The sequence below is a fragment of the Haliotis cracherodii genome, unplaced genomic scaffold (genome assembly GCF_022045235.1).
Source record: "Haliotis cracherodii isolate W230 unplaced genomic scaffold, xgHalCrac1.p SCAF_3, whole genome shotgun sequence".
Classification (NCBI taxonomy): Eukaryota; Metazoa; Mollusca; class Gastropoda; order Lepetellida; family Haliotidae; genus Haliotis; species Haliotis cracherodii.
The window spans coordinates 71473411-71492954 of record NW_027266286.1 but is presented as its reverse complement, the minus strand read 5'-3'; the positions used below and the strand labels follow the sequence as shown (position 1 = coordinate 71492954).

Here is a 19544-nt window from a genome sequence, read left to right as displayed (position 1 = left end):
CTTGCGTTCATTGCCGTTGCAGCAAATGGGTCTCGTGATATCGGGATTGTGTCATGATGTGGATCACCGTGGTTACAACAATGCATTCTTCACCAAGCTGCAGCTGCCTATGGCTGCCCTGTACAGCACTTCCGTCATGGAGCAGCATCACTACAAGCAGACAGTCATGATCCTGCAGGTTTGGACAACACATACCTACTTTACAAAAGAAACTTGCATTTTATTAATACTTTGGGGTATTCTAGATCAGAATATATCCTGACTGTGAAAGTCCAGTTTCCACCCTTGCCGAACTGAAGTGTCGCCATCACCTTTCTTGGAATTTTTAGAGAAAAAAGTGTGATCAGGGAAATAGTACATGAAGACATCCCATCAATGTGTTGAAGTGTAACCTATACTTTGCACTGTTTTGTGTTTGTTAGAGTGAAGCGCACGACATCTTCTCCTTCATGACTGCTGATGAGTACAAGGAGATGCTGGAAATGATTCGCCAGGCCATCATTGCCACTGACCTTGCCCTCTACTTTCCCAACCAGAAATCACTTGCAGCTCTTATCAAGGAGAATAAGTTTGATATCAACAACACCAAGATGAGGTAACATATGCCCCTTCAGAGGTTTTGTACCCCTTTAGAAGACTTGTACGGTGTACCCCTTTTGAAGTCATGTACCACTTTAGAAGTCCTGTACATCTTTAGAAGTCATGTATCCCTTTTAAAGTCTTGTACCCCTGTACACCTGTACCCGTGAAGTTATATACTCCTTTAGAAGTAATCTACCCCTGAAGTTATGTACCCCTTCAGAAGTAATCTACCCCTGAAGTTTTGTACCCCTTCAGAATTAATCTACCCCTGAAGTCATGTACCCTTTTAGAAGTCCTGTACACCTCTAGAAGTCATTATCCCTTTTGAAGTGATGTTCCCCTTTAGAAGCCATGTACCCCTGAAGTTATATACTCCTTTAGAAGTAATCTACCCCTGAAGTCATGTACCCTTTTAGAAGTCCTGTACACCTTTAGAAGTCATTATCCCTTTGAAGTCATGTACCCCTTTAGAAGCCATGTACCTCTTTAGAAGTCCTGTACACCTTTAGAAGTCATTATCCCTTTAGAAGTCATGTACCCCTTTAGAAGTCATGCACCCCTTTAGAAGTCATGTACACCTTTAGAAGCCGTGTACCCCTTTAGAAGTCATGTACCCCTTTAGAAGTCATGTACCCCTTTAGAAGTCATGTACACCTTTAGAAGTCATGTTGCCCTTTAGAAGTCATGTAACCCGTTAGAAGTCATGTACACCTTTAGAAGTCATGTTGCCCTTTAGAAGTCATGTACACCTTTAGAAGTCATATACCCCTTCAGAAGTTTTGTACCCCTTTAGAAGATTTGTACGGTGTACCCCTTTTGAAGTCTCGTACCCCTGTACACCTGTACACCTGAAGTTATGTACCCCTTTAGAAGTAATCTACCCCTGAAGTCATGTACCCCTTTAGAAGTCCTGTACACCTTTAGAAGTCATTATCCCTTTTGAAGTCATGTTCCCCTCTAGAAGCCATGTACCCCTGAAGTTATATACTCCTTTAGAAGTAATCTACCCCTGTAGTCATGTACACCTTTAGAAGTCATGTACCCCTTTAGAAAATGAAGGCACCATTTTCTTCCTGGAACAATATCCATATTGTTCCATGAAGCACAGGACATGATGAGATTCTTAGAAAGAATAGGTACCAGGTGCCCCTTGCTTGTCTTTTAAGTTGAATAAAGTAGGGATCAGATGGTTAAAATGTTACCTGCTCAATCTGTGCCATGGTGGCCATAAGGTGGGTAATAGTGTTATCTATTACGTGCCTGTCCTCGACTTGGATTATTTACAAGCTGCTATGATAAGCCTGACTGCAACGTAAAACAACATTCATTCACTTACATCAAGCACTGAATTCGAAGGAAGCATACAGTGTAGATGAATGAACCATCGCACAATTCTATGTAGCTGATGTACAGTCACAGATAAATTTCATACAAGGCCTTCCGTTATTTCATTTAGCCTCAAATACACTACTCCATGTTCATTACCAAATACCTGACAAAGAGGACAGATCATTTCACATTCAGTTCTACATTCCTCTTTGGCAGAGGCCAGTGTAAGTCACTGATGATGACGGGGGCAGACTTGTGTGCCGTGGCTAAACCTTGGAGGACACAGCAGCAGACCGTCGAGCATATCTATGAGGAATTCTATGCGCAGGTTTTGTATATTATTGTGTTGAGTACACTTATTTGGGGTTGCTCTCAGGTTTCCTGGAAATTTGCTTTGGAATTTCATATGGAAATCAGCATTAGCTCGAGGATTCATATTTTTTTAATTCCTGAACATCAAATACTCACTCACTCATGAGTGAGTTGAGTTTAACACTGCTTTGAACTGTATTCCAGTTATATCACGGTGTGTCAATTTAATGTGGGAGGAAAGCCCAAAATGATGCAGGTCTCAGACGTTTACCACTTCGGTGAAAACCCACGAGCGAAGGTTATGTGCTGACATAATTAGGGCAAACTGTGGACGCAACTCAAATTGCAAAGCAAATTGTCCGGTGTCATTGAACAATTTAGTCTAGAACATCAGCACATGAAGTACATCCCCCTAGTCTTCCAAGTCACTGGACAGTCAGTGACTTATTCAAGAGCATTACAATCCTGCCCAATACACTGGTAAATGAAATAAATTATTACATTTTTAATTAGAAATGTCACAGCTGTGTTCATTATCTATATTTCTGCAGCATGCATGTCATATTTACTTTATAGGGAGATGAAGAGAAGAAATGCGGCTTCCAGCCTATTCCTATGATGGACAGAGATTACAAGGATGAGATGCCGAAGCAACAGGTAGACACACAAACTTACCTGTACATCTTGTCATCATGTTACATATACTACTCAAAAGAAGTTGAGGACCACCCGATTCTTTCATATTACTACAGTGGTCCTTAACTTCTTTTGAATTGTATACATGGCATTTGTTACTTGGGCAGTTTGAGGTGCCTAGTGAGGTGTTCTCAATGTCCATTTAATGGAGACGGAGGTTTTAGTTATAACACACAAGGTACTCAGATGTGTTTCTGTTGCCTGACGCGTTTAGGCACAACACATATCTAAGGGGTAGAGTCAAACTGACATCTTTTTTTTGCTATCTCTCGCACTTATACCCAATCTTGCAACTTTCCTTCTCACGCATGAATAAATATTTCTACCCTAAAGAGAAACAGAAGCAGTCAATCCAAATGGTCTCATGGGTGGATGTCTCTTCCCAGTACAATCACCCTACTTGTCTCCATTTACCTATTTCCATATTTACCCTAGATCTTTGTAGAATTTCAGAACAACATTTTAAGTTTATACTTAAGCCTTTCTCCAAAATACCCTGGATACAACTTGATGTGTGTTGGTATGACAGTGTGTTCATTGAGCCTGTCAAATGGCTGTGAATCAGGAGTGAAATTAATTCCCATGTTATGGCAGTGAAAATGAAGGAGACACGCAATTAGCCTATGACACAACTCCATTTTGTGTCACATCATAGCACTGTAAGGTATCATCAGAGACAGACCCATAGAAACTGAGGGAAGTAGGTAATTGTGTACATTTGCTCTTAAATGTGCCCACTATCTCATAGACATAAAAATGTATTATCAATATGTGCCCACTATCTCATAGTAATAAAAATATATTTTCCGTATTGATTTATTTTAAAACATTTTAAAAACATAGATTCTATTGATCATACTTTTATGCAGACCAACAATGGGAATAATTCCCTAGAATTATGTAAAGTGTGACTTTGGTGCTGAAGTTAATGAAATAAGTGTGCCCAGCACAACAGAATGTACAGTAACCAGGTAACTGTTGGGTGTTTTTCAATTGGACAATTAGATTAAGTAGAAGTACCTATTTGAGACAAATTTACTCAGAATGCAGATCAGATCAGCTGATATTCCCAGCTGTGGACCTGTTCATTGTTCAGTACCAATGGGGTGACACTCAAATAGTCAAATAGTCATAGTACCCAAGTATCATCAAGCCACCATTGTGACCACTACAATCTATTACTAATGTCAGTTTGGTAGAGTATCGGAGTCCTAATTGTGGGTCCAGATCCCTAGAATGTACTGCTTGAGACACTTCGTGACCAGGACCCATCACTGTGGTGCTACACTCATCGTATTGATGACCACATGACAAAAGATGACGGAAGTTTACCATGTAAGTAAAGTACATAAGTTTCATACCCTGCCTTGATGATGATGTGATTGATTACCCCATTTGCTTGAATGTTTGTTGTGTAGGCTGGCTTCATGTCGTTCATCTGCTTGCCTCTGTACAACACACTCATCAAGATTCTCCCCGGATCACAGCCACTCTTGGATGGCACCAAGTCAGTATACTTTCTTTTGGGAACTTTCATTCATCATCACCACCATCACCATCACCAAACACCACCATCACCATCACCACCACCATCATCACCATCATCACCACCACCACCACCACCACCATCATCACCATCATCTCCACCTCGACCATCACCACCATCACCATCACCACCATCATCACCATCATCACCACCACCACCACCATCACCACCACCACCACCATCATCACCATCATCACCACCATCACCACCTCGACCATCACCACCACCACCATCATCACCATCATCACCACCACCACCACCATCACCACCACCACCACCATCATCACCATCATCACCACCATCACCACCTCGACCATCACCACCACCACCACCACCACCACCATCACCATCACCATCATCACCACCACCACCATCATCACCATCATCACCACCACCACCACCACCACCATCATCACCACCATCACCACCTCGACCATCACCACCATCACCATCACCACCACCACCACCATCATCACCACCATCACCACCTCGACCATCACCACCACCACCATCATCACCACCATCACCACCTCGACCATCACCATCACCATCACCACCTCCACCATCACCACCACCACCACCACCATCATCACCACCTCGACCATCACCATCACCACCACCACCATCATCACCACCACCACCATCATCACCACCTCGACCATCACCATCATCACCATCATCACCACCACCACCATCATCACCACCTCGACCATCACCATCACCACCACCACCACCATCACCACCACCATCATCACCATCACCAACATCTCGACCATCACAATCACCATCACCACCACCATCATCACCATCACCACCACCACCACCATCACCACCACCACCATCATCACCATCACCATCACCACCACCACCACCATCACCACCACCATCACCACCACCATCTCCACCACCATCACCACCACAATCACCATCACCACCACCATCTCCACCACCATCACCCTCACCATCACCAACACCATCACCACCACCACCACCACCATCACCACCACCACCACCACCATCACCATCACCATCACCATCACCACCACCACCACCATCACCACCATCACCATCACCCTCACCATCACCACCACCAACACCACCACCACCACCACCCTCACCATCACCAACACCATCACCATCATCATCACCAACACCACCACCACCACCACCCTCACCCTCACCATCATCATCACCACCACCACCACCACCACCACCACCATCACCACCACCACCACCACCATCACCATCACCATCACCATCATCATCACCACCACCACCATCACCACCACCACCATCACCATCACCACCACCACCACCATCACCACCACCACCATCACCCTCACCATCACCACCACCATCACAACCACCATCACCACCTCGACCATCACCACCACCACCACCACCATCACCCTCACCATCACCAACACCATCACCACCACCATCACCATCACCATCTCCACCACCATCACCCTCACCCTCACCCTCACCATCACCAACACCATCACCACCACCACCACCATCACCACCACCACCATCACCACCACTATCACCACCACCATCACCATCTCCATCTCCATCACCACCACCATCACCACCACCACCATCTCCACCACCATCACCACCACCATCACCATCACCATCATCACCACCACCACCACCACCATCACCTCGACCATCTCCACCACCACCACCACCACCATCTCCACCACCACCATCTCCACCACCACCACCACCACCATCTCCATCTCCATCTCCATCACCATCACCACCACCATCACCACCACCATCTCCACCACCACCGCCATCACCATCACCACCACCATCACCACCACCACCATCACCTCGACCATCTCCACCACCAGCATCTCCACCACCATCAACCTCACCATCACAACCACCACCATCAACACCACCATCTCCATCACCATCACCATCACCACCACCACCATCACCACCACCATCTCCACCACCATCACCATCCCCACCACCACCACCACCATCACCACCACCATCACCACCACCATCATCATCACCACCACGGTCACCACCACCCCTACCATCACCACCACCACCATCAACATCATCATCATCATCATCATTATCTTTGTAATGTGCTTAACTATATACACTAGTTGAATGCTCACAGTGCTACATAAAATAGGGGCAACTCTGCTGATGCAAGACAAATAGATGTGTCAGTTGCTGTTGATTTTTATAAAAGAGTCTCGACAGGAATGTCTTGAGACAGGACTGGAAGATTGGCAGAGTTTCTGTTTCTTTCACATACGAAGAGAGATGGTTCCATAGAACTGCAGCATTGGAGGCAAATGACCCCTGCCCAAACCTTGTCAGTTTTGTCTTTGGTATACAAAGGAGATGTTTCTAGGTAGAACGAAGGGATCTAGGTGGCTGATACACCTGGATAAGGTAAGATAAGTAAGAAGGTGCTGACTGGTTGTAGCAGGAGTATGTTAAAGTCAGGATCTTGTATTCAACTCAAGCTTCTACTGGGAGCTTGTGCAGATCGATACGCACAGGTGGTATATGCGTTGACGTTTTGGTTCTTGATGTTACAAAGTAGACTATTGTAGTAGTGAAGTCTAGTGAGGACAAGGCTTCTGACAAGCATATGTGTAGCATCCATAGACAGTAGGTGTCTGATTGCTCCGATAATTCAAAGGTGGAAATGGCATGTTCTGTAGATCTGTGAAACATGTAGTTACATGTGATGTTTATATGTTGTGATTGTCCAACATTTACTGTTGTAACATCTGCAATGCTCTACTTGCTGCATGTTCCAACCAGGATTACATTAGCCTCGTCAGGACTGAGTTTTAACATGTACTGAGTGATCCAAGATTTGATTTCATTTGTACATTCCTCTACATGTGTGATGGCAGATTGGCAATCTTGTAGGGGAAAACATTTCATCAGCTTAGTGTCATCAGCATATAAAAGATTACCAATGCCCGTAGAAGAGATGAGTTTAACGAGTTCAGAGGTAAACAAGGTAAACAATATGGGACCAAGTACAGATCCTTGTGGAACACCAAACTTTAGCACTGTTCGGGTGGAGGTAACAACTCCAATGGTGACTGACTGAAACCTGTCTGTAAGATAGGATTTGTAACTAGTTTAAGGCTGGTCCATTAACACCGATGGTGCCTTTCAAAATTGTAATGAGCCTCTGATGACTGATTGTATCGAAGGCTGCCGACAAATCCAAGAGCACCCGCAATCCTACATTTCCTTGGTCTGCAGATGGCAATATATCATTGCACACTTGCAAGAGTGCGATTATGAGTTATTGGATGAGATGTCAGTCTAATCTTCACGGCTCTCTCAACTGGTTTGGACATAAATGTTCAGTTAGACACAAGACGATAGTTGCTGACTTTTGACATGTGTTTGAAGTATCCAGGTTTTGTTTCTAATATGAGGCTCGACAATAGCATCCTTCAGAGCGAGCGTATCTGTCATTTACTCAAGCCTTTGTGATGATAGGAAGCAAAAATTCAATGTACACCATTAGGATCTTTGTAGGTATTAGATCAAAACCACATGTAGTGGGCTTGCTATCCTTTATAAGGTCATAGACGGCTTGGTCAGAGAATTCTTCAAATGTATCCAATCTGACCCCACTAAACTGAGTAGAACCAAACTCAGAGTCTTTGCTAGATGTGCCATCTTGTTGACATTGCCAAATATTTTCAGTCTTCTTCATGAAGTAGGTGTTGAAACTATTTGAAAGGTCCCCCCATTACTCGTGGCGACGATTGGACAATGTACTTCTTTATGCCTATGAATCCATGAAAGTCATATAGAGTGTTGGTTGTACCTTTACACTCTGAGATTTTCAACACAGTATTCGCTCTTTAAATTTGGAATATTGCGGGGGCTACATTAATTGTTTTGTTAGAAATCTGTCAGTGGACCTTTAAGTGAGACTTCCTCTTCTGACGCTCTGCTTTGTGCTGTTCGTTTTTCGCTCTCTGAACATCCTGACAATACCATGGAGTACCTTTTCTCTGGTTTATTTCTTTCAAAAACAGATTACTTCAGGGTGGTATTATATGACTGGCATAATTCATCAAGATGATCTGGGGGATTAACGATAAGGCCAGTGTTTCGAAGATCATCTTAAAATAAATCTGTGTCAATGTTCTTCAAATTACAGCAGGGAACTTCCATATTTTCAGTGGGGAGACAAAGCATAAATATGATCATAGAGTGATCTGACATTTGCTTGTCCTGAACTGACAAGTTCTTGATAAGATTATCAGAACTTCTTGTAACTTCCCAGTCAATGATATGTTCATTCTTTGTGTAGTAGCATTGACATGTTGACTAAATCCATGACTATCAAAGAGCCTAACAATTTTCTTCACTTTGGGTTCATCCTTCTCATCCAAATGAACATTAAAATCTCCATGGATAAGAAGATTCTTCTGTAGGTCACTTTCTTGGCATAGCCTTGTACTAAGACAAACAAATCTGATTTGCCTAAGGTGGCAGTTTGGAGAGACATTGCTGAATATTATGTCACAACTTCCAACAACTCAAAAGAATCATAATGCTTTTATGAGGAATCAAGAGTTGAACACATCTCATATCACAGCATGTCAGCTTATCGTGGGGGGAAACCCAGTGTGGGCAGGGCGTAGATGTTTACCACTAAGAGTAATTGAATCAATAAACTGGTTGTTGTGTAGATGAACAAGTATAATGTTGCATGGACTCTTAAACTAGAATACCCGTGAAGATCCAGTTAGAAGAGGGCCAGAGCAACCCATGCTTGCCGTAAAAGACAACTATGCATGTTGTAAGAGGCAGCTAATGGGATTGGGTGGTCAGGCTTGCTGACCTGGTTGATGCATGTCATCATATCCGAATTGCGTGATGTCAGTCACTGGACTGTCTGGTCCAAACTTGATTATTTACAGACCGCCGTTATATAGCTGGAATATTGCAGAGTACGGCATAAAACAACAAACAAACAAACAAACTTACTCTAGAAATGCTACAGTCATTGGCAATGTATGTCTTCTGTTTCCCCAGCTCCAACATAGCTAGTTGGAAGGCATTGGTTGAGGCCAAAGAGAAACAGAAACAGCTAGCAACAGAGAAGGAGGAAGGAGCTGCATAAGGCCTCACCACCCATGCATCTCCATCAACATCTATAATCAAGCAAGCTGTTTTGTCATATTAGAAAAAAGTATCAACAGGATGAAAACTTGATATATACTACTCAAAAGAAGTTAGAGAAAACCCTATTTTTCCATATCATTATTCTGTCATGGCTGGTGGGTATTGCAACACACTTCCAATGGTGAGCGATCTCTAACTTGTTTTGAGTGGTATATAACACTTTGTCTCATGACATTAAAATTTAAGTCATGTGCTTATGAATGCCACACCCAGTTGGGGCATGCAAATAATTATTTATATGCTACTATATCATTGTATACTGATAAAAATAAGATTAGGGATCATGAAAATTTGGGGGGTTATTTTTTTTATATGGAGACTGAGATTCGTACTGTATACACAAATATTTCATGATCCCTTACTTATTTTGTTTGGTATATATTACTGTTCAGGATAAGCAAACTGCTCTTTTATCGAACACATCACTGGAGCTGTTGACTGTGATATTAACTGCAATAGCATTGTCATGAGAATTTATTTTCATTTAATTTCAGATCATAAGGTTGATTATGATCTTCTGTTTGTTTACAACTTGATTTGTACGATGGTTTGATCTCGTTATGGTCCGGTACCAGTTTGTTTTACATGTTTTGATGTTGTTTTCCAAATGTATGTCCAAATTATCCATATTTTGATCCATTTGTGTGGATGACAGACTGTGATATAGAACGATGTTCTTTTGTTGTAGTATCATTGTTAATGCCTAATGTGTATTTTAAGCAAAGCATGAACTGAATGAAGTATATTTTATTCTTAACATTTTAGAAGGCTAATGCATCTTGTACAAGGCAAACCATGGATTTGTGTAGTAGTGCCATAGACACGATAATCACAGTAAAGTCAAGACTGTCTTTGTGAGAAGTATGTCAAATGTTCCCCGGCCCTGTTCCACAAAGCGAACATAGCACAAAGACAATTGTATTAAACTCCCATATATTTAAATATAGACTTACGACAATCGTAACGCGAAGATCTCTTTGTGAAACAGGACCAAGGTCTGTACTCCATCAGGAAACTCCAGTTTTCTTCAATGCTCAGCATGGTGCAGTAACTTCTGCTGTATTTACTTCTGATTAATCTCTGTTGATTAATATCAGTGTGTATGATTTCAACTAAAATGAACATATTCATTTTAGCGTTCTTTGTTTCTAGCTCATCTGGTCACTGTCAAAAAAATCTTAAATGCTGGTGAACAGTATTTCACTGCACATCAGTCACAGTAGAGTGGGAGGAAAGTCCTGAGTGACGTTTACCAAATTAGTGAAATCCATAAATATGGCTATGGTGCTGACAAACCAAGGACCATAATCAGCAGATTCAGGATTTAAACAATGATCTGCAGATTCTGGCAGTCCTAAGGGACGCAATTCTGCAAGCTGAAGACCACTTGAAACATAAGGGCCACTTGTGCCCCCAACATGCTGATAATCAAGTTAATATCTCGCAAACAAATAATCTGAACCATACACTTGAGACTGTAATACATAAGTACTGAGATAGCAGTTGGGTCGTGAAGCACAAAGAACAAGAAGCAACAGTATCCGACTTGAAAGCAGCATTCACCTGTTAGAACCAAGGACCGAATGTAAAGACACTGATGCTGTTATGATGGCCAAGAAAGCAATACATCTTGTGGATTTTATGGTAACTAATAAAGTTTGACACCTTAAGAACGCCTTAGGGAGCATTCAAAAGTTTGAGGTCTGATAAAATTCATAATTCTAGTGGGTTAACAGGTCAGCCAGTATTTTAGAATTGTTAGTTTGAATCAATAAACAACAGCTTTTATCATATGTAAATCATCATAATGTTATATCAGCATCTCCATCATAGGTAAATTGAGTTGAAATCCAAGAAGATGCAAGCCAGTTTAACAAAAATCATCAATGTTGCTGTTGATTATAATACATAACTTCTGATGTATGTATAACCCTCTGAGGCTATGTACTGAAAACAATGATCCTCTGGTACTACGATTTTTGTTATTTTCATTCTGAAGGAATCTCTTTGAGAATGTCATCATTTTCACAATTACTTTTAGGGTGGGTGGGGGAACGTCTTAAAACAATATTTTTCAGACATCTCCCTTTTAAACTGGTCCCTTGGATAAGTCCAGCTGGAACTCAGCACAGAACTCGGGTGTACATTGTATGATTTATTCAGCACATGTAAGACATGACAGGAGCGTTGCTTGTGCTCGTACAGCTCCTTTGTAACTGTGGAGGATTTTTGCCAACAAGTATGGACATGCTCGAACTGCAAAAATACATTCAGTTAGGTACTTGAATTTCATGTGGATTATTAAATACTTCCAAACAAATTTCTGCTGCTTTAAGTTACAACTAAAATTTCTTGAAAACACTGAAAATAAAATATAAGCAGACTTAATTATCTGAGAGCACACTGCAGTATTGTATAGAAAACAGCTGCTGTTTCTACAAAGCATTTCAGGGCTTTGTCTCATCAGTTTCAAAAATCAAAACTGAATATGCTGAATGGGGTCCAAATAGCAATATCAAGTTCAACTTATTCCAAAGAAAACAAGCTGAAATTTGTTAAAAAGGAAAAGAAAGATTTTTCTCATTCTTTAATTACATTTAGAATTAATTTGTAAACATTAGATTTCTCAGTAACAGGTGCCCCTATAAAATATATGATAATTCCCTTTTGTTGCATCCCTTAAATCATAACAATTTTGCCATCTTATTATGTTATCAAATGATATTTGATAGTGATGAGACAAAGACATGTTAGGGTAAAACAATGAATACATATACATTTACAATTACATTAACTTGCTGGTAGCCTATCATAGTTATGTACAACGACCAATCACCATCAAGATGTCAACTGGGTTGGTATCCATGGTTACCAGCATACATTACACATATATCTACATTTGTCCAGTACATAAAGGAGTAATCTTAAAGTCACCCCCTTTTGATTAACTAAGTTGACCAGGTGAATGTTAATCACAAACACTTGCTTCATTTATTGGAAAGTTGAGTAATAAAAGTCAATAATACCCTCAGAGAGAAATCCTGGAAGGCATACAGACCTTGTCCGGGGTATTGGTTTTAGGATATCATACACAGGTGGAATCCCATTGAGGGTTGTTACCCTGAGACACGCCTGCTTCGTTTTAAGTTATGCAGATCACCAATTGCTTGTAACGTTTAATGGTGGCATTTCAACACTGTTGGCACTTATTGTCATGCACCAACATAATTATTTGGTTTTCAGACATCATATTAGACCCTTGACAAATTTCAGCTTTAGTTGTCCAATGTTTATGGAGCACAAGGTTAAGATGAAACAGTTCCATTGTGTATGCAACAATCATTTTGTTCAATACATTCCACTTTCAGAATATATCTTAATCCACTTTTGATGGCTGATTCTAAATTTAAAACCTAAAATATTGTAAAGGCTTGTGCAGGTGTGACTCAAGAATGTTAGAGATTACAGACACTGACTTGATGAGATTTGGCAACAATGAAAATACTTGGAAAATTAGTGATTTTAAACAATGAAGATTCCTGTACTATTTAATTTTCAGATTTAAAAAATCTGAACAAATAATTATTATAATATTTTTTACTATCTCACTTCACATTTCAACCTAATAAGTAAGTAATGTATCTCAGTGTGTAATGTTAAATAACCACACTTATACAGACTTCTTTCATATATACAATAATCTTATCCTGGTAATAAAGCTACAGAAAAATGATTAGTAAAATATTGTTGATATTTTAGTAATAGCTCACTTCTAAATTAACTATACACTGTACACTTAACCTACAGTTACAATATTTTAAACAGGCATAACAGCCCCTTAGGTTTGCATATTTATATTTTTTAAGATTCTGTATTTTGTGAAGAAATGTTTCTCCCTTCTAAATAGTTGATGCTAATATGTTTTTGTATGATAGTAACACCTAAAGTTCCCCCCAAATTGTGGCATGTTAGACTGGTGTATCTTTGGAACTGATTATCACAACCAATCGTTTAACTTGAAAATTTATAAGACAAAACAAAAACTACACCTACTCCATATAAATGGTATAAACATGATACACACCACCAATGAAATGTTTAATGTGTAACTAGACGTCTGAATATTACAATAAAATGTTTATTACTTACAACTTCTGACGGTGAAATCACCCTTAAAACATGGAATTGTGAGTACCATGTACACGATGTAATGGTTTAAATCTGATACAATTCCATCCTATTTGAGCACTTAACCAAATCAACACCAACTTAATCTGTATTTGATGTCCGAAACCAAACCAGAGAAATTATTCACGTTCCTTATTTACACAATTTTAATATATGTACTCAGTTGAGGGTTAAATAAATACCTGAGAAAAAATAGTTAAATATGGGATGGTATTTTCAAAGCTACTTGTGCCTGTTTCACCTGTACATACAGCCAAAGGAAATATCTTTAATATCTTCTATCATAACTATTGATAACCAACACGAAAACGAATAAGGACTTGCCATTTCTTGATAAATAAATTCAAACGTTTGTCAATGTGATTAACAAAATTCACATTTATCTTTGCTATGAATCACTTAACAAGATTTCTTATAGGGGAGGCAAAACTTTGATGTACAAAAATATTGAAAACAGTCACACCTTTTGTTTCATAGACTTTCAAGTCGCACAAACGTATTACTCTCCATTAATTTTAATAAAAAACAATAATGCCAGGACACGTCACTAACTGTAGTACATTTCCATCAAATCCAGGTTGACAAATATCGAAAGCTACATTTTTTGACCAAGCAAATGATAAGGAAAGATGAACTATTCCATGATGATTTGGTCTTGACATTTGTAAATCAGAAACATGCGCCCTCGTCAATCCAGATGTTGTCCTCGCTTCCGGCGCACATTGTTAAGTCGTGCAAAGTCTGATGGATGTGACACACCAAATATGCAGGAGCCAGCAGACTATCTATGTTGGTCGGATCTTGCCTGGGATATAGTTCTTATCTATGACTGGCTCTTGAAGGAACATGTGTAGGCACTTCTCATTCTGAGCTAGCGGGTGCCCGGCTACTCTGCAATAGTAACAGAAAAGTCACACGTCAGGTGGGGTGAAATGAGGCTAAAACATTGTTCCAGATTAATGTACATGCATAGCGCCAAGCAGGCACACTGTGTCTGTGTTGGTCTGCTTGGAAAGTCAAGACTTATGCTTGTTTTATAGTCCAAAGAGACACCGGCTCAACCACAAGGCTACCCTAAAAATATTTTGCAGACCAGTGACACTAAAACTTCATTTCCAACCCTCCTGTAAATGTAGTTTGTGTTTTTTGTTTAAAATGCCAGCTATATGATGGTGACTGTAAATAATGGAGTATGGACCAGACAATCAAGTTATTTCATGAGCAACATTCCATGCCTTTGGGGTACCTGACATGCCATCAGCCAACTCACCAAGTCTGACCACCCAATTCATAAGGTCGCCTCTTACGACTAGCATAGGTGACTAGGGACCAATTCTAACCCTGGTTCCCAATATATTCACTATGACCAGCAATGGGGTACTCAGACATCCTACCCCAGGTACGCAAGCCAACGCCTTGGGACCATTCTGGGGGAGATACAGAATCACATCAAGCAATGTGAAGAGCATTACTCATATCACTTCACAACCTGTGAAGATCCGGGGTAGAAAAGGTCTTCAGAAACCAATGCTTGCCGTAAAAAGCGACTATGCTAGTCGTAAGAGGCGACTAATGGGATCGGGTGGTCAGGCTCGCTGACTTGGTTGATGCATTTTATCATATCCAAATTACTTCGATCGATGCCCACGATGTCAATCACTGGATTGACTGGTCGAGACTCGATTATTTACAAACACCGTCATATAGCTGGGTGTGGCGTTAAACAGCAAACTAATAAGACAAACACATTTTAAAGCTTGAGCTCAAATAAACCAGTGGTTGTACAGAATGATTTTAAGAAATAAGTCAAATAGAAATATGAAGCATATTACTTGTTGACAAATGTCTCGAGTCCTTTCCGTCTTTCTTCAATGAAGTCCTCTTCAAATATACCATCATCACCACGGAACGGTAGCTGCCTCTTCAGTGCCTTGCCTGGGAGAGGGGGAACCACAATCTGCAAAGAGAACCCACACAGGTAGCAACACTAGCGTTTACATAGCCTTGTAGGAATGGGCATCATGATGACTCCCCACACATGGGGGATGTCAAGGAGTCCTACACTAGAAAGAAATACAATACTCGCAGTTGGTTGGCTGGTGTGTAGTCCTGCCAGTTACAGATTGCGACAGTGAACTATAAAATAGACAGTGGAAATTCTAAGTTTCTATTTTATGAAAACTATTACAGTCTCATTTAATTCAGTAAGTTTGAAAATTTGTTCTATATTAAACAATCAGAAGAGTAGCAGTCAGTATTTTTTTAAAAATATTTTAAATACTTGATCTGAATTTAGACATGCTTAGCGAATTGATCGCATCAGTTTATATGACTTGTACAAGAAATTCTTGAGAGAATTTCAGAAAATTATTACGTCAAAAATGCAGGCATTGGGCGTCATGTAAAACCCTGATCACAGAGATAAAGCTTTAAAATCAAGTTCAATAATGTGCCCCATGGTGGTACGGAGTACGTAAACTCAAAGCTCCCCACATTTCTAGAAATGATGCATCAGGTATTGCATCTCAACATGTCTCAGGACATGTGGTCATATGACACGTCAGCGTGGATGTAGACTAAAGGTGTAACCGACCTGCATGGGTATGGTTTTGACAAAGAAAGTACCTGGGAATCCAACCCATGATGGTAGGTTTCTAATATGCCCAAGGGAGACAACTCTGCACATCAAATTGTGGCACCTAAGACGACTGGCCTGATTGTGACCCTCTTTGGTTCTTGAGTTCATGGATCGCCATTAAAAAAAAGTATTTTACAAAGGAAGTGTGTGTGAATATAGTTCACACAACTGTTAGGAATATTCTAGCCAAATTGAGATGGGGGACACACAGGCTTTATAAATTGCAGCCGTTTGTGGTGACAGAACTCAGACCTGATGATGCGATGACATAGATAGACTACAGTACATGACTACACTGTCACAGTGAGTGAAAAAAGCAACATCCAACATTTTCAAGGACAAGCCAATCCTACCATTCACACTGTCTAAACAAAATGTCTATGTCTGTCCCATCTTTCTGATTTAAAGTCATGTATTGTGCCCTGCAGCAAGCTAAGGTAGAATGTTCTCAGGCCTGAACTTACCTTACTATCACGCTCCAGCTCATTTCTCAACCACTCAAAATCACTGTACCGACGCCGAACACTGGATTCTTTTAACTTAAATACTGGTAAATTTGTCTGAAAAGGAAGCAAATTAATATCAATTGGAATGTAACTGTAACCATGGTATGGGTGAGAACATTTTTTTCAAAAATTTGGTACAAAGGTCTTCTGTAGAGTTGCCATCTACCATGGTAAACCTCCACAAGGAAATCTCACCACATATAATGATTTATTAAGCTGATGCCTCTCCCAATATTTTTCGGCTTTTATAATATGACACCATATACAGCAACTAAAGACACCACCTAATCATATCATGCTTATAGTGCTTCCTGAATCTTACTTCTCTCTATGGTCTCGGCCAAGCAAAATTTCAATAAAGACATAGCTTAAAGATTAACTTCAGTTTTTAACCCGTGCTATAAAAACACATGGCAAAACCCTTAAAAAGGACAATTTTTTATTAGTCCTTATGATTCCTTAACTAAATGTTAGCATCATTCCATTTTCAAGAAATGAATGCTATATTAGGAAGTGCTATTACGTTTTACTACAATTTATGAATGGCATGTTCCTCGTTGACGTTGTCCCTTCTGACCTAGACTTTTATGAATCTCTTTGGTTTACAAATACAGGTGTTTGCAAATTAGATTGACGATCAGGGCCGCAAGCGAACTATTAGCCAGTCAACTTGTGAAAATAATCACGATACATTCTCGTGAAAATTGACAAAGTCTGATGTGTTGGTATTTCAATGCAGACGAGTCACAATGTCAGCAAAAAGATAAATTAACATGAGCTTTACTTAAAATTTGACTTTCTAACCCTGGGGAAACCTGATCCTGTAACTCACTGTTATTTCGACTACCAAATGGACCAATCATGCATAGTGTTGTTTCTGGAGACGGCACTTGCTTGTCATTTCCGAGAGTATAATACAACAACTTTGAGGTATATTGACCTTTTAATATAATTTCTGATAAATCTGATAACCAATAAAGTCATGTATAACTGGGCCGGCCATATATATATATATATATCTATGTTTGTATTAAACTATGAAGGAATAACCATGGTAAGAACAGGAAGTACTTGGCTGGTTATGCATTTCAAGTTCAACCCTTCAGGCACCTGATAGGATTATCCAGAAATTCCTCTTCAGTTTACATGGTTAAATTTTTCACCATATGGGCTTACTTATCAGCTGACTACTAGGCAGATTACCAGACAAAGACCCACATTTGTCATTGTGAATTGGTTAAAAACTCAAAAAAAAAAAAAATTTGAGACAGTCAGAGCACTAATCTAATTCCATACAGTGACACTTCTCATGCATATCAACTGTATTTAGTTCAGTAAGTTATCGACAAATACATTGTTTCATAGATAACACATCCTTGCTCCAATTACATTGTATCTTTGTATCATCTAGCCTAGATTAAAGCACTGCCAATAAGATTACTACATGAACACAGTGTTAGAAACTGGCACTACTCCTATAGTCCTTGCCAAACTGCCCAATAGTTCAGGTATCATAAGGACTAGTAGACATTTGCCATTTTTAAGGGGTTTGCTATATGTTATAATTATCAGGACTAGTGGACTAAAATGGTTAGTTTCTACCACTGTGAACGTAAAGAAACTTCTTGGAGACGTCGAAAGACGTTTCATATACAGAAGACTGATCAATTGATAAAAAGGGCAAGTTCATGATACCAAATCTGAGAAATTCTAAAAGTTAATTGTGAGTATCAAGTCATTGAAGCGTTACACCTGTATATGTACTATTATGAGGGCCATATAATCTACATCCTGAATTAAGTCAATCATGATCATGAATATAATCATTGTCAAATCATATCAACACAACTGAATAACGAAAACATAACATCATCCGTGATGTTCTGACACAAATCAAAAGTATAACATTAGCACTCTGTCGAGACTGCCACTTGTAGTTTGAATCAACACACCCGCAACAATAACAGAGTTATCTCTGCCATTCGAGAAGGCAAGAAAAGGGGGTGGAGCAGAACTGCCTTCACATGTATTATCGATGAAAATAGATTTAGATGTATTTCCAAGGGCAGATATTGACTAACAGACACTTATACAATTACTCAGTAAATCAGTGAGCTGTCACCAACATCAAACGCAACTAGGAAAGAAAATAACGTCAATATTTCAAGCAATTTTCCTATTGCATACTTCCGTCATTGCATGATCACAATGACAATGAGTCGACTCGTTTGCTTACCCGTAAACGCATTTCATAGTCGGTATACCGCTTTTTGCCTATTCCGTGTGTTTGAGGAGTACAAACATCGATTTCTAAAAAGTTTGCTGGAGGAGAATAAGCATCCTCAAGGGTTTGTTTCTTTGAACTAATTCGAGCAGTCGCAGTCTGAGGGGTCGTCATTTTCGCCTGCTACGCATTATCTGATGACATCACTGCTTCTTGGGTAAAATGACAAAAATAGTAACTGTGCAAGGGATATAACTCTCATATTTCCTTGATGCGCGCGAGTGTTATTATTCTACATATATGAATCTTGAGTTC

At 40.0% G+C, this 19544-nt stretch overlaps 2 protein-coding genes across 2 annotated transcripts in view; one reads left to right on the top strand and one right to left on the bottom strand.

Moving 5' to 3' along the window:
- The window catches only part of LOC139475842 (cAMP and cAMP-inhibited cGMP 3',5'-cyclic phosphodiesterase 10A-like), a 32088-nt gene extending 22477 nt beyond the window's left edge, over positions 1-9611 (top strand). Inside the window, exons 20-25 of the mRNA XM_071259045.1 lie at positions 23-178; positions 423-595; positions 2128-2239; positions 2800-2880; positions 4338-4426; positions 9524-9611. Of these exons, the coding sequence (XP_071115146.1) occupies positions 23-178; positions 423-595; positions 2128-2239; positions 2800-2880; positions 4338-4426; positions 9524-9611 (699 nt within the window). The remainder of the gene's footprint in view (positions 1-22; positions 179-422; positions 596-2127; positions 2240-2799; positions 2881-4337; positions 4427-9523) is intronic.
- A 3799-nt stretch (positions 9612-13410) lies between these two features.
- Positions 13411-19439, bottom strand: LOC139474082 (sorting nexin-12-like). The gene is made up of 4 exons (XM_071256946.1): positions 19242-19439; positions 16964-17059; positions 15694-15818; positions 13411-14752 (listed from the first exon to the last, which is right to left on the bottom strand). Exons 1-4 carry the CDS (start codon positions 19401-19403, stop codon positions 14647-14649), a joined length of 489 nt encoding a protein of 162 aa, XP_071113047.1. The 5' UTR covers positions 19404-19439; the 3' UTR covers positions 13411-14646.
- Positions 19440-19544: the final 105 nt, after the last annotated feature.

Bases quoted from the DNA above. Each gene is read 5' to 3' on its own strand.
- LOC139474082 (XM_071256946.1), bottom strand. From the start codon at position 19,403: ATGACGACCCCTCAGACTGCGACTGCTCGAATTAGTTCAAAGAAACAA. The intron at 15,819-16,963 runs GTAAGTTCAGGC...TTCTCTTTGCAG, and splicing joins AGCTGGAGCGTGATAGTAAG to ATTGTGGTTCCCCCTCTCCC. The intron at 14,753-15,693 runs GTAATATGCTTC...TTACTATTGCAG, and splicing joins CTCGAGACATTTGTCAACAA to AGTAGCCGGGCACCCGCTAG.